The sequence below is a fragment of the Ostrinia furnacalis genome, unplaced genomic scaffold (assembly GCF_004193835.3).
Source record: "Ostrinia furnacalis isolate ACB-3 unplaced genomic scaffold, ASM419383v2 OfSCF7365, whole genome shotgun sequence".
Classification (NCBI taxonomy): domain Eukaryota; kingdom Metazoa; phylum Arthropoda; class Insecta; order Lepidoptera; family Crambidae; genus Ostrinia; species Ostrinia furnacalis.
In genome coordinates this window covers 137,417-154,050 of record NW_021137604.1, presented here as the reverse complement: position 1 = coordinate 154,050, position 16,634 = coordinate 137,417, and the positions used below count along the sequence as shown (strand labels likewise).

At 37.6% G+C, this 16,634-nt stretch overlaps 1 protein-coding gene across 1 annotated transcript in view; it reads left to right on the top strand.

Annotated features, from left to right (window-relative positions):
• Lim1 (LIM homeobox 1) overlaps positions 1–16,634 on the top strand; it is an 81,268-nt gene that overhangs the window by 36,307 nt on the left and 28,327 nt on the right. The window contains 2 exon segments of the mRNA XM_028320232.1: positions 12,756–12,913; positions 14,405–14,644. Coding sequence (XP_028176033.1) covers positions 12,756–12,913; positions 14,405–14,644 — 398 coding nt within the window.

Here is a 16,634-nt window from a genome sequence, read left to right as displayed (position 1 = left end):
TTCTTAGATTCTTATCTCGCGGATTCTTATTTTACATTCGAGATGGTGGTCTCGAATTAACGGTCGGCCCCATAAACACGCTATAACAAACTTTAATGTGCCCGTAATACGAAATAATCTGTGATTTTATAGCGCTAATAGGTTGTTATAGATTCTGAGATAGCACACACAATTTTTGGGTGAAAATTTTATTCATGAACGACGTTGATTGAATTGTTAATAGCTCCTAATTGTTGATTAACATGGCTTAACATTATTCAAATGATGGAAGTGGGTTTGTTGAGAATGCTTGAGAATTTTATATCGACTTATTACGGACAACTTTATCGTTAATCTCGTATTTTATGAATATACTTTACTTGTTTATACCCACAATTTCAAACAATTGAGATGTTTTTGGTAAGCGTAGAGTTGGACAAAAAAAACAATCTCAATATAGGATTTAGTAGAACTTTTACACTTGGTTGATATTTTTGGGACTTTAAGTAAATATTCCATAGCACAATCATTTTGTTTAATGCAGTTTTCATTTGGGGGTTTGTATTTTAAAAGTCACATTATGCGGTGAAATTAATAGGCAGCAAAAACTAGCTCTACCTTAAAGTGTGCACCAACATTTAACGAAAAATTGTGGGTTTTCATACCCAAAGCCCTTATCCCGTTGCCACAACACTACGCAAAACGATACCAACGATACATCTTTCCAATTTCGAATAAAGAAGCCGCAAAATTTTGAATTTCCCCACATCAAAGAGAATGTGTTCCACGTTTGAAATTCGACGACAATAAAGGCTGGTTTTCCAGCTAGAATTCGATTAGGGCCGTTTGTCCCGGACAAAGAAGGTCGTTTATTTGGGGGGCGGTTTTAAAATTGATTTTAGAATTGGGGCGTGTGCTACAACGGGTGACAAGTAGGGATCTTCTGTTGAACTGGAATTGAATGCTATCAATACACGCCTGAGCGCCTTCGAATTACTGAAATAGATGTCAATGTAGTCTTAAACAGCGATAAACAAAACACGAATGTAGAGCTTTATTCAGTGTTGCTACCAAAATAAATAACACAGTAACGTAATAATATACTCGTACCTATTCGTATCTCAACGACATTTTTTTTAACCAATTTAAATCAAGGCATAAACAATTTAGAACCGTAGATCTACAAGGTGATAGATAGGCTTTATAAAAGTAGCAGGAAGACGCTAGCGTCTTCCTGTATTTGTAGATGCAGGCCACCGACTAGATGCAGACAACCGGGCTGGAAATCATTGGGGGAGGACTATGTTGTTCAGCAGTGGACGTCGTGTGGCTGAAATAATGATGATGATGACGTTGAAACAATATAGGTTGTTAGAAACTCTAACACAAACGTCAAAAGTCAGTTAAACTCCATACAAAAATACCAGTTATGGTTATAGTTACTGTTAAAGAAACTTAGGCTAAGGTAAAAATCAATATAAAGCTTGTAAAGAAAAACAGGTTCTGACATTCATAATTTTTCGAGTTAAAAAATAATCTGAAACGTTCTCTTAGACAGCAAAGTTTGGACACTAGTAGGAAGTATTAAAAATGCAAAACTCAATAACACTTGAGCAAAGTGCATAAATGCAACATGTAATACAAGTGTGCACTTATCAAGGCAGAGGGCGCGAGCACTCCACTCCGATCGCTTTAGCCCAAGTGTTTGTGTTCATTTGTTCGACAACTTTACTTTTGGGATGAGAAATTAGTTCCGGAATATTTTTACATCTACTTCTATGTTTATAGGGTTTGAGAATATGTAGAGATTAATGACACGTGATGTTGCTTGTAAAACCTCTGCAAATCTAAAAACATTAGGCTGAGTTGCACCACCCAACTTTAACCGTACTATAACGACAACCGGTGTTCTTTGTATGGATTTTGACATATTTTTGACGTTTGTTTAGTTAAAGTAAGATGGTGCAACCCAGCCTTATAGGTATTGCTATCATTATGTGCATAAGATTATGTGAGAAGATGATTTTGGATCTAAGATGGCAAAAAAACAGTAGGTATAGGGAATCTAACAAAGATACCATTCAAATTCCATTGAATTCAGAAGAAATTATTCAAAAATACTTAAAGTACGAAGGAAGTTCCCTGTTCAATGAATCGAACGTGGGTCACATCTGAAGTAACATCTATGTACGAGTAGTTATAATAATAGAAGATGCAGTATATCTACTGGTCTACACAACAAAAAACAATCATCTTATGCCCTTCTGCCAACCACTTTTATATCAAAAGACTCCCTCTCAGTCGCTTTGCTTCTAGTGTTTGTTCGTGGAATATTGAAGAGTGTGGGGTGAAATTGTGGGAAGTGAAATTTATCGTTGATCACATAAAATGACTAGGGTCAAATCTTCAAGTATTAGTAGGTTAGGTAGAGGTGAGCGGCTATAAGTAGTTTTAAATTTGTTCACACTGCCTTATGTGGGTATATCCGACTCGTGGGATCTNTGCACCAATATTTAACGAAAAGTTGTGGGTTTTCATACCCGAAGCCCTTATCCCGCTGTCACAACACTACGCACAACGATACCAACGATACATCGTTCCAATTTCGAATAAAGAAGCCGCAAAATTTTGAATTTCCCCACATCAAAGAGAATGTGTTCCACGTTTGAAATTCGACGACAATAAAGGCTGGTTTTCCAGCCAGAATTCGATTAGGGCCGTTTGTCCCGGACAAAGAAGGTCGTTTATTTGGGGGGCGGTTTTAAAATTGATTTTAGAATTGGGGCGTGTGCTACGACGGGTGACAAGTAGGGATCTTCTGTTGAGCTGAAATTGAATGCTATCAATACACGCCTCAGCGCCTTCGAATTACTGAAATAGATGTCAATGTAGTCTTAAATATCTACAAACAAAACACGAATATAGAGCTCCATTAACAGTTTCGCTATCCAAAACATAAATAACAAAGCAGCTTAGTATACTTACTCGTTTCTCAACGATATATTTTTAACCAATTTAAATCAAGGCATGAACAATATAGAACTGTAAGATCCACCACAAGGTAGACAAATGGCTTCAAAAAGGTTGAAGGAAGCAGTCTTGTTGCAGGCCGTTACTTAGCAACCGGCCTATCTGGAAATCATTGGGGGAAGCCTATGTGAACAGTGGCCATCATGTTGCTGAAATGATGATGATGATGAAACAATATATAAAACTAACGTCAAAAGTCAGTTAAACTCAATACAAAAAAGCACCAGTAATGGTTAGGTATATTTACTGTTAAAGCAACTTAGGCATCCCATCATAGATACATAGAATAAGATATTTATTTATTTGCTTAAAAAAACATGGTATACATAATTAAATATCTAGGATTTTTAGTCATAAAAAAAATTTAAACGTTCTACTACACAGAAAAGTTTGGACATTAGTAGGAAGTATTAAAAATGCAAAATCCAATAACACTTGAGCAAAGTGCATAAATGCAACATGTAATACAAGTGTGCACTTATCAAGGCAGAGGGCGCGAGCACTCCACTCCGCTCGCTTTAGCTCAAGAGTTTGTGTTCATTTGTTCGACAACTTTACTTTTGGGATGAGAAATTAGTTCCGGAATATTTTTACACCTACTTCTATGTTTATAGGGTTTGAAAATATGTAGAGATTAATGACACGTGATGTTGCTTGTAAAACCTCTGCAAATCTAAAAACATTAGGCTGAGTTGCACCACCCAACATTAACCGTAACTATAACGACAACCGGTGTTTTTTGTATGGAGTTTGACATATTTTTGACGTTTGTTATTAGTTAAAGTAAGATGGTGCGACCCAGCCTTATAGGTATTGCTATCATTATGTGCCCAACTTTGTGAGAAGATGATTTTGGATCTAAGAGGACAAAAAACATTAAAAAAGGTACCATTAATTATGAGAAAACCTTTAAAGGCTTCTTGGGAGATAGGTCACAGTCCGAATCCATTGAATTAAGAAGAAATTATTCAAGAATACTTAAAGTAGGAAGGAAGTTCCCTGTTCAATGAGTCGAATGTAGGTCACATCACATCTGAAGTAACATCTATTTAGACTATAGTATACGTCTAGTTATAATAATATAATAGAAGATGCAGTATATCTGCTGGTCTACACAACAAAAAGCAATCATCTTATGCCCTTCTGCCAACCACTTTTATATCAAAAGACTCCCTCTCAGTCGCTTTGCTTCTAGTGTTTGTTCGTGGAATATTGGAGAGTGTGGGGTGAAATTGTGGGAAGTGAAATTTATCGTTGATTACATAAAATGACTAGGGTCAAATCTTCAAGTATTAGTAGGTAGAGGTGAGCAGCTATAAGTAGTTTTAAATTTGTTAACACTGCCTTATGTGGGTATATCCGATCCGTGGGATCCGTAGGAGAATTAGAGTGACTGACATAGCCCGCAGAATCGCTAAAATCAAGTGGCAGTGGGCGGGGCACATTGCTCGAAGAGCTGATGGCCGCTGGGGCAGGAAAGTTCTTGAGTGGCGACCACGAGCCGGAAGACGTAGCGTGGGCAGGCCTCCCACTAGGTGGACCGACGATCTGGTGAAGGTCGCGGGAGGTTCCTGGATGCGAGCGGCGCAGGACCGGTCTTTGTGGAAATCCTTGGGGGAGGCCTTTGTCCAGAAGTGGACGTCTTTCGGCTGAAACGAACGAACGATGTGGATATAAATAGGTACTGTTAGGTATCTGTACGTACATGTAGCAAAATCTATAGCCCGTTATACAGTCGACATTAAATACTGTTCACCTGAAAATTCAAGTGATGCATGCCACTGGTTTAAGCTAACTGTAGGTAAAGAAATTCCTCGAACATCAGGGTACATCGACATTACAAAAACAGAAACAATACACCGTCGTGCTCTAGAACCCCACAAAAAAGTTCTACACCATAACTTCCAAAATTACTTTAATAATTACCTCCAAATAAAGCCGCCGACTTGACTTATATTAATCGCAGCGACTTTTCCGGCAGCCGTGACTTGCGTTTCGTCGAGTGCAAGTCATTTTGAGGGAAAAAGTGTAGGGTCTTTTGATCAAAATACGTAGTACGAGATACCTTTTTGTAGCCTCGAAGGAAAATAAGAAGTCGTCAATATAAACCTTTTTTTGTAATATGAAAGATTAGTAGATGTATAAAACAGAAAACGAATAGGTACAATTTAAAAAAACATATAAAACTTTGCATATGAAAAAAATAAAAGCAAAACTGATATAAAGCTCTCTATATACACTCGATACGCATCTCAATTACTGGATGTTTACGTTCGTGTAGTCACAGACGATCGTCCCGACAGATGTTGTGTTCATGCCCTAATAGACCCGCAGGCGCACAACGACGTTTTAACGAAGATTGGATATCAAAATAAAGTCGTAACGAAAGTGCAGACGTGTTTATTTTTCTATGTAATCGATTGATTTTTCTTATGCACTGAGTTTCTGCAAATATATTGGATGTTTTTTTTTGCATACAACAAGGTATTAGGTACGATTACTTTTCTTTATGTAAATTGTCCTATATTAAATAAATGTTGATAAAGTAACTCCTCAAGGCTAAATTTCATGTATCTTTAATGATATGGATAAGTAGGAAGGTAATTAATTAGAGTTGACAGAAAAACAGCAGAGAGCTCTAAGTTCAAAGTTTCAATTTTTAACTTCATTTGACATAATGTGACAATTACTATTCATTTCTGTAGAGTCTTTCAATAGAGTATCTCCCTCCCTCAAAGTAATTGTTTTTGCGGCTAATTCCTCCTCAGGAGGGTCGGGAATTGCATTTTTATTTGGTTAAACCATCCGTGGGGTCGCGCGATTGCTTTTTGATAAGTCAATTTCGGTCTTTTTAAAGGGTTATTAAAATTCCGATCACATTTATTACTTTTTAAAGTACTCGTAGTTTTTAATTTGATAGTATGGAAAAATTATACTGGCGGAATATGACGCGAATGTTAACTTCTTTGTACTTGCAAAAGATGTGATGATAATTTGGTTGACTTAAGTCTTTTCAATAGCTAACGAACTTTAAAAGTTCGTACCTATGTATCTTAGCTACAAAAATTAATGAAACCTCTACAGTGCATAACTAGGTTCCTATGGTAGAAAAACAGTGCATGATTCTGCTCTGTTACCTACGTTACATGTCACCCCTCCCACACTACTACCACAAGAACTTACTCAGTAACCACTACTTATACCTTAGCAACAATTATCATCATCATCATCTCAGCCATAGGACGTCCACTGCTGAACATAGGCCTCCCCCAATGCGCAATGCTTTCCATGTTACCCGGTTGGTAGCGGCCTGCATCCAGCGCTTTCCTGCTAACTTTATGATATCGTCGGAAGGTGTTAGCAACAAACACACAATAAAATAGTGCCAAACTAGGATCCATCAGTCTGTAGTGGAGCGGTGCGGGAGTGTGTTTTTATTACGTTAAAACGAGAGTTAAGATACGGTTCAAACATATACATGCCTTGAAAGCTCTCTTACGTTACGTGTTACCAGTGGCGGGGCAACAACTAAAAGACAATGCCGGAAATTGGCGTCTTTTTTATTTCGCGCGGCCATCGACCAAACTTTGTTTTTTGATTACAAAATAGTGTAATAAACCAAACTTACTATGGCATGTGTACCTCTAAACTCAGTCTGAACTGAGTTACGAGCATTAGAAGTTTGATGATTTTCATACTAGATTTGCTTTTTGCGCGCTAAGTTTTGTAAGAAATTGCAACAAAATAGTGAGATTGTATGTGTAAACAAACAATACCATCCATTAAAGGCTCCAGACATCAGTATGGAGCAGAATAAGCGCAATAAAAAAATAGCGCCATATTTTGTTGCAATTTCTTACAAAACTTGCGCACAAAAAGCAAATCTAGTATAAAAATCATCAAACTTCTAATGCTCGTAACTCAGTTCAGACTGAGTTTAGCGGTATACATGCCATAGTAAGTTTGGTTTATTACACTATTTTGTAATCAAAAAACAAAGTTTGGTCGATGGCCGCGCGAAAAAAAAAAGACGCCACTTTCCATACAAAATCTGGCATTGCCATTTGATGCGGGCAAGACAGATTTCGCGAGGCCCTGTTCTATGGCGACCTGAAGACGGATTTTATAAAATAATAAAAACAAACAAAACAATTAACACTGCCAAGTTTTTATTCATAAAAATACAAATTAGATTAATAAGTATTAAATGAAAAATTACAAATCGTTAATATAAAGGTGGAGATATACATTTCTTAAAGTGTATCTTAAAATACATTAGATTTCTTTATTAAAGGAACAGAAATTTCCTGCTTTTTTAACGTTACTAAATTCCTTAATTATGGTATCGTAATCCAGCCTAGATGCCAAATCTGATTCAATTGATAAAAAAGCCAAAGCTGAAAGTCTTTCTTGGCTCATTGTGTTTCTCAAATATTTTTTTATTAATTTTAATTTTGAAAAACTTCTTTCAGCAGAGGCTGTACTTACCGGAATTGTTAATAAAATTCGGATGACAATGTAAATATTTGGGTAAATTTCTTTCAAGCTATTTTCTGTTATGTATGACAGCAGCTGTTTCACGTCTTTAATGAAGTTGGGTAAATTCGGGATCATTGTATTTAATTCTTCATATAACTCAAATGGTTGGAAGTCACTGCTCTCACCCACACGCAGGACGTTATGTAAATCGTTACAGTGTTTTAATATTTGCTCCTGTGGCATATTTTTTAGCGCGCTTAAATCATAGAGAAAACCAAAGTCTTCAAAATGTTGATTTAAAGACGTAAATCTTAATTCTATATTGGTTATTATAGAATCAATCATGGCGTAAAAAAAATCTGTTTGATACCGGATTTTGGGAGACTGTATAGGTTCATCGCTGCTTTCATAATCGAACATCCTTTTCTTTTTGGCGACTCTTTTGGCAGGTCATAACAGCTTTTCTCAGTAAATTTCCGAACATCAGACAGGGATTTCTCAAATCCAGTTTCCCGATACTCTTTTATCCATTCACAAAATGTGTGTAAATGTTCAAGAGCAATGCTTAAATGAATTTGTACTGATTGCCATAATTTACTTATTATATTAACACGCAATAATATCTCAACCACACATGTAAAGATACGATAAATTCTAAACTTAACATTTCATTTAGTATTGAATCGCAATCACTGAGAGTGTCTGAGTGCTCCGTTTGATTTTTTAAGTTTTTTATGCATTCAATCACTTCATCAAATTGCAATAATACGGCCTTTACTGCTTCGACTCTACTTTCCCATCTTGTGTCTGATAAAGGTTTTATAGTTAGTAAGTTTTAATTTTCCTTTTATAAAATCCCAGCGCTTGCTTGAACTTGAAAATAGTAAATACATTTTTTGTATGAAACCAAAAAAAGTTTTTGCTACCATAGATGAGTTCGCTGCATCTACCAATAGTAGATTCCAACTATGACAGCCACAAGGTGTGAAAAATGCCCTAGGGTTAATATTCAATATTCGAGTTTTAACTCCACTATTTACACCTACCATATTTGCACCATTGTCGTATCCCTGGCCACGGCAGTCTTCAATATTTAAGTCATATTTTTCTAGGTGTTACAGTATAGCATTGGCTAAATGTTCTCCAGTTGTCTGAGTAACAGCTAGAAATCCCATAAAATGTTCGACTATTGTACCAGTTGACGTATCACAAAATCTTGGGGGTTTCCTGAAGGGGTGATGAACTTTAGCAGTACTAACAATGAGTCCTATGATATTTGCAATATTGCAAAAAATCAATTATAATTATTTATTCAATAGTTTCGTAAAATGTTTTTGAGTTAAATACATCTTGAGGTTCATATGTAAGTACGAAGGACTCCCTATAATATTAATCGTATCGATACGCGCAGGTCATTTGCACACGCAGATATGTCGAAAACGGTAAGTGATACGGCAAAAATAATGGAATTTTGGGGACATTCCAGAGGAGAATGAATTCCGGCAGTACAAACGTTATGTATCAAAGAATTTGCGATATTCTGGAAAATCAACTGTAAACATCGTATAGTCCCGATTAATCGGGAAGTTTTTGCGATTTGCCATTAGGCAAGATGCCACCAGACCAGAATCACATCCATCCCAACTAATATTATAAATGCGAAAGTAACTCTGTCTGTCTGTCNTGGGATCCGTAGGAGAATTAGAGTGACTGACATAGCCCGCAGAATCGCTAAAATCAAGTGGCAGTGGGCGGGGCACATTGCTCGAAGAGCTGATGGCCGCTGGGGCAGGAAAGTTCTTGAGTGGCGACCACGAGCCGGAAGACGTAGCGTGGGCAGGCCTCCCACTAGGTGGACCGACGATCTGGTGAAGGTCGCGGGAGGTTCCTGGATGCGAGCGGCGCAGGACCGGTCTTTGTGGAAATCCTTGGGGGAGGCCTTTGTCCAGAAGTGGACGTCTTTCGGCTGAAACGAACGAACGATGTGGATATAAATAGGTACTGTTAGGTATCTGTACGTACATGTAGCAAAATCTATAGCCCGTTATACAGTCGACATTAAATACTGTTCACCTGAAAATTCAAGTGATGCATGCCACTGGTTTAAGCTAACTGTAGGTAAAGAAATTCCTCGAACATCAGGGTACATCGACATTACAAAAACAGAAACAATACACCGTCGTGCTCTAGAACCCCACAAAAAAGTTCTACACCATAACTTCCAAAATTACTTTAATAATTACCTCCAAATAAAGCCGCCGACTTGACTTATATTAATCGCAGCGACTTTTCCGGCAGCCGTGACTTGCGTTTCGTCGAGTGCAAGTCATTTTGAGGGAAAAAGTGTAGGGTCTTTTGATCAAAATACGTAGTACGAGATACCTTTTTGTAGCCTCGAAGGAAAATAAGAAGTCGTCAATATAAACCTTTTTTTGTAATATGAAAGATTAGTAGATGTATAAAACAGAAAACGAATAGGTACAATTTAAAAAAACATATAAAACTTTGCATATGAAAAAAATAAAAGCAAAACTGATATAAAGCTCTCTATATACACTCGATACGCATCTCAATTACTGGATGTTTACGTTCGTGTAGTCACAGACGATCGTCCCGACAGATGTTGTGTTCATGCCCTAATAGACCCGCAGGCGCACAACGACGTTTTAACGAAGATTGGATATCAAAATAAAGTCGTAACGAAAGTGCAGACGTGTTTATTTTTCTATGTAATCGATTGATTTTTCTTATGCACTGAGTTTCTGCAAATATATTGGATGTTTTTTTTTGCATACAACAAGGTATTAGGTACGATTACTTTTCTTTATGTAAATTGTCCTATATTAAATAAATGTTGATAAAGTAACTCCTCAAGGCTAAATTTCATGTATCTTTAATGATATGGATAAGTAGGAAGGTAATTAATTAGAGTTGACAGAAAAACAGCAGAGAGCTCTAAGTTCAAAGTTTCAATTTTTAACTTCATTTGACATAATGTGACAATTACTATTCTTTTCTGTAGAGTCTTTCAATAGAGTACCTAAATACCGTAGTCCTATCAACCCTCTTAGTTTTTCCTTGTGCACAAAGTATCAATATTAACAATATCCACTTATTTCCAAACAACCACAATCGTTTTTCCGTTATAAGTGGATGGTTCGTATCACTGGCACAACAACACGTCCTCCGGTCACAGCTCCCTCTGTTTGCGGAGCAAACTGTATGACCCTAGAGCAGGGATGGCGAACCTTTGTGGATCAACGAGTCAGTTTAAAAAATAGAAGAATTCATTAATAGTAAAATAATAAAAGCAGGTACTTAATACTAGCCAATCAAAACACTTTATTTACTACAAAAAAAACTTTCGTTCATAATTTTTAATTCAACTGCCTCTGTCTCAGACAAAGAGGTCCCGGGTTTGATACTCAGTGCAAAATCTTCTGCTCAGTTTGGTTAGTGGTAGAACTCATTGGATTTCTGTCTAGCTGCTACCACTGTTTTACATAAGTTTGTCGCCATAACAGCATTAATGATTTTTAGCAGTTGGAGAAAATAGCCAAGTGGTGGAGAAAATAGTCTGTGGTTAAGGATGCTGGTTGAAGCCCGAATCCTAAAAAAAATGTAAACCTGGGTCAAAACTCTGTCAAACTTCATACAAAAATATCGGTTATAGTTATAGGTACGTTTAAAGTTAAGGTGATGCAACTGAGCCTAAGTATTTCGTAGTGAACTTTGAGATCAGTAGCGTATCCAAAATATTGTGGCAACACATACCATTGGTTCACCATCCCTGCTCTAGAGATTGTGATCAGATGTACGGTGTGCTTAAAAATTCATTACACGGTGCGGTGGTAACGCACGCAGATAGTACGGTGACGAGCGACTTTGTTTGGTTTTGTGCAAATAAATAATACATAAGTAGTTTCATAAAGTATCGTTGTTACTGACAGATCACCAGAAATATTTGTTTACTTTTCTTACATTTTGTCCTTTACATACTTCACTATTCAGAAAACTATCTTTATCTAAGTAGGTATCATCAAAACCGTCAAACGATGTTACACCGCCAACAGCCCCTAAATATCTTAATTCTTGGGTTGATTAGATCCACCTAACTAGATGTTCTCTTACCTAAATTTAGGTACATCTCAGATCCGAGAACTAACCCAAATACATCTGATATCTGAAGAATGAGGAAGTTATAATCATGGCATTAAAACTTTTCTGGTAAAAAAAAATAACAAAAGCTTTCGAGAATTCGTGGAAAAGAAATAAAGGAAGATGAGTATGGTTTCCCTGAAGTTTTCAAAACTCAAGTATAAATCCCCAACACAACGGAAGAAAAAAATAGATGTTGGCTTTTAAATCTTTTAAATACCTACGTTTGTAGCAACACCTCAAAGACCGAGGACCAGGCCCAAGGTCCCTCTCCCTCCCTCAAAGTAATTGTTTTTGCGGCTAATTCCTCCTCAGGAGGGTCGGGAATTGCATTTTTATTTGGTTAAACCATCCGTGGGGTCGCGCGATTGCTTTTTGATAAGTCAGTTTCGGTCTTTTTAAAGGGTTATTAAAGTTCCGATCACATTTATTACTTTTTAAAGTAGTTTTTAATTTGATAGTATGGAAAAATTATACTGGCGGAATATGACGCGAATGTTAACTTCTTTGTACTTGGAAAAGATGTGATGATGATTTGGTTGACTTAAGTCTTTTCAATAGCTAACGAACTTTAAAAGTTCGTATGTATCTTAGCTACAAAAATTAATGAAACCTCTACAGTGCATAACTAGGTTCCTAAGGTAGAAAAACAGTGCATGATTCTGCTCTGTTACCTACGTTACATGTCACCCCTCCCACACTACTACCACAAGAACTTACTCAGTAACCACTACTTATACCTTAGCAACAATTATCATCATCATCATCTCAGCCATAGGACGTCCACTGCTGAACATAGGCCTCCCCCAATGCGCAATGCTTTCCATGTTACCCGGTTGGTAGCGGCCTGCATCCAGCGCTTTCCTGCTAACTTTATGATATCGTCGGAAGGTGTTAGCAACAAACACACAATAAAATAGTGCCAAACTAGGATCCATCAGTCTGTAGTGGAGCGGTGCGGGAGTGTGTTTTTATTACGTTAAAACGAGAGTTAAGATACGGTTCAAACATATACATGCCTTGAAAGCTCTCTTACGTTACGTGTTACCTTATCTTTACTACTACAGGGACTTTTAGCAACAAACACTAAAACATAATTTCTTCCACAGCGGACTCCCTCCTTGGCTCAGGGTCGGACGAAGAAGAAGAAGACGAGTCCCGCGCAGCGAACAACTCCAGTAGTCCTGCGCACGCGCCGCACCCAGCCTTACACTCGGACATCACGCATAATGGCGACGCCAAGCCGCATGAGGACTCGGAGGACCAGGTTGGTAGATTTATAGTTTTGTATGCTACATCATCATCATTATTTAAGCCACTGATGAACATAGACCTCTGTGAAATGCTTTCGAGAGGTTGGTAGATTTATAGTTTTGTATGAATCATCATCATCTTCGTTATTTCAGCTTAGGACGTCCATTGCACGTGGTCTATGGTTTCCAGATTGGCCGGTTAGTAGCGACCTTTTATGAATGGACAAATGAAATTAGAAAGATTTACCATGCACCACCACATTTATTTGGCGATTTAGAATGATTTTAAGGTCTAAAAGTAAAAAAAAACACTGAACTAATAGTACGAGAGCCCACGACCAAAATTTTTGTCTCATAGCAATACGGCCAAAACCGCATCAAATCGATAGATACGATTATCCTGAACTCGAAAATACCAATATCAGACATTTTCCGCGTAGCGTTTGATCTGACCGAATTTTGAAAATTGTCAAAGAATTTTACCGAACTCATAGCAATATGTCTGATTTGCAGACTGTAGTTGNTAATATACTTTGCAGAGTCACACCCATCCAGAGTCGCACCCATTACGGCTTATTTTTGTTTTATTCTCGCTTTAAACATTTTTGAGTCGCGAGGCCCCTTGTACCGCGAGGCCGTAGGCGGTGGCCCACATCGCCCACGCTTAACGCCGCCTCTGCGTGTTACCTTATCTTTACTACTACAAGGACTTTTAGCAACAAACACTAAAACATAATTTCTTCCACAGCGGACTCCCTCCTTGGCTCAGGGTCGGACGAAGAAGAAGAGGACGAGTCCCGCGCAGCGAACAACTCCAGTAGTCCTGCGCACGCGCCGCACCCAGCGCTACACTCGGACATCACGCATAATGGCGATGCCAAGCCGCATGAGGACTCGGAGGACCAGGTTGGTAGATTTATAGTTTTGTATGAGTCATCATCATCATTTCAGCCACAGGACGTCCATTGCTGAAGGCTTACTCTGATGATTATAAGATTGGCCGGTTCGGTGCGGCCTTTTACGAAAACACCAATGTTTGGTAGATTTACATTAATTTTGTGTTGTACCATTCACATTTTGGGATAATTAGAAAATAGGTTAAGGTCCAAGGTCAAAACACATGGAACTAGAAATTTCACAGAGGACGTTCGTTCGGATTGACTTCAGGAGTGACGGAGGCAAGGCAAATAAATAAGATTCTTCGATTCTTGATGTGACTTACTTTCTTTTATTTTCATCTTTGTAATCTTCTTGTAGATTGAAATTGAAATTCAGTAGAAGAATAGAGTTCGGACGATTAACGTCTTAGCATGATATTTTCATACAAATCAACAACTAATTAATATCATTTTCGTAATTCACAGATGACTAATTCTAGATATTGTGTGAACTTGATGAATTTTATTCAAACAAAAACAACCTTAAAGTTAACTATGCTCTCTAGCACTTTGAAACTACAATCCCAATCCCCCGGAACCGATGCTCGACCACATTGTCGCATTCAGTTGTTTTTCTTTCCCTCCCAGGGCTCGCTGGACGGAGACCCAGAGACCAGAGACTCGCAGGCTGAGAACAAGTCCCCTGATGATGGCAACGGAGGCTCCAAGCGGCGGGGGCCGAGGACCACCATCAAGGCGAAGCAGCTGGAGATCCTGAAGTCGGCGTTCAGTCAGACGCCGAAGCCGACGAGGCATATACGCGAGCAGCTGGCCAAAGAAACCGGTCTGCCGATGAGGGTGATACAGGTTAGTGTCTTTTTTTGACATTGTACAGTTGACATTGCAACAGGCAGCCAGAAAATAACTTTTCCAATGCTTTTGAATAAAGAATGAAGTTCAAAATAAAGTGGGAAAATCCGTCATTTTGAGGTCGAGTGATGCTGTCTGCAATGTCTTGAGAAATTATTAGTATGTGATCGGCAATTGAAACAATAACTTATCCATATAGGTGCTCCCTATCTATATCTCTTTTTGTTCCATCACAGTATTTTATGTCGTCTTGTAAACCAAAAAGTTATTTGAGCAAAATTGACTTTCAATATGAGATAAGAAAACTTTTTGAAGGAAATATCATTATCCTATTGTTATTGATAGGGCTGTGTTTACTTATTATATTGGAATAAAGATCTCTGAAATATGTACCATACTAAAATTCACCCTCACAATAACGTGTCTGGAGTTATTATTGTAGGTGCTTTTCAAGGTTTTTTTTCTATATTTAGACTATTGTATTCGTACTTATGATCCAATATTTGGTTCATTGAAGTTATGAATTTAGTAAGGCTTTCCCAATAACAGCAACAAATAGAAAATTCTAGACTAATTCCATGGTACTCAAATAGAGTCTAGAAAATCAATTTACTAAATTCAACATCTCACTCACAGTTATTTCAATACTAGCTGACCCGGCGAACTTTGTTCCGCCTTAATGGCAATAAATAAGCAGACTTTTTTTTTAATTTCGAACGGGATAAAAAGTATCCTATGTCCTTCTCCTGGCTCTAAACTACCTCCCTGACAATTTTCAGCTAAATCGGTTCATCCGTTCTTGAGTTATAAGTGGAGTAACTAACACGACTTTCTTTTATATATATATATAGATATATAGATTGATAGATATTTTCATGAAATGCCTATTCCTAACTAGGTCTTCTACACCAAATCGGAATTAGTCATCGAGATATTGCGTCAAGAACATTTTTATGTTTTTCTTACTCTGCCTTTTTTAATACGGGCTGAGTCTAGTCTAGAAAGATGCAATCACTTTCGCAGTGGCGTTTCGAAAGCAGTAACCTCTAACATGCTTTTGCGTAGTCTAGTGGTTAAAAAGTATGGTTCTCTTGAAATTATGGATCCGCTACGTCGGGGGTTCTACCAGACATTATTTCTAATTATTCGAGGCTCTGTTTTTATTTTACTATGTATCGGCACTTATGCGATGGAAAAATATGACATTGAGAGGGGCACATAGAGGAAACGTTTTGTGTTTTTAGTTAGGACATTGCAGTCTAGAATCAACTTGTTATCAAAGATGATCATGATGACCATGTCAAATGTCGACCCATTCGAAATATATGTTCAAAAGTTTAGCAGAACAGTGTGCTTACCATGAGTTTACGTTAGGTGTGCTCGCTAGCGAGTAGGTACGTCAAAAAATCTATGAAGATTTTATATCTTGAAAGAAGCCGCTAGGGGCGCTGCACAATATGTCATACATTTAATGTAATTTTTTACGCAGTCGCTAGCGAGCACACCTAACGTAAGCTCATGGTAAGCACACAGTGTTTTTAATGCATGGAGCATTATGCAAATGTTTGACTTTACTAATGTATCAATTGGTGATAATTATTAAAAGCATGATCTTTGAATTAAAACAAGATAATACTTTCGATTGGCCGTCTTGTTAGTTTAAACTAGACTGAACTGGAAAGCGTGACTAGAGCCGAGACGACAGATTCCTAGAAACTCTGTAATCATTGCAAATACTTTTACTGAATTCGTGAAAAACCTGAAACTATTTTTCAGGCGCGCGTGAGTTGGTAATAATGTCGTAGGTAGTTTTTTTAGTAAGTTGGTATTATTGGTATTCGTTTTTCAAAATAATTAAATCCAAATATGAAATTATGACCTTCTTCCTGAATATTTTAAATTAATTACATTTCAATCGGAGTGATTTGCTTAGGTATATTTTATTCCTAAAACCAGCTCTCGGCTAATTGTAAAATAATTAGTACTG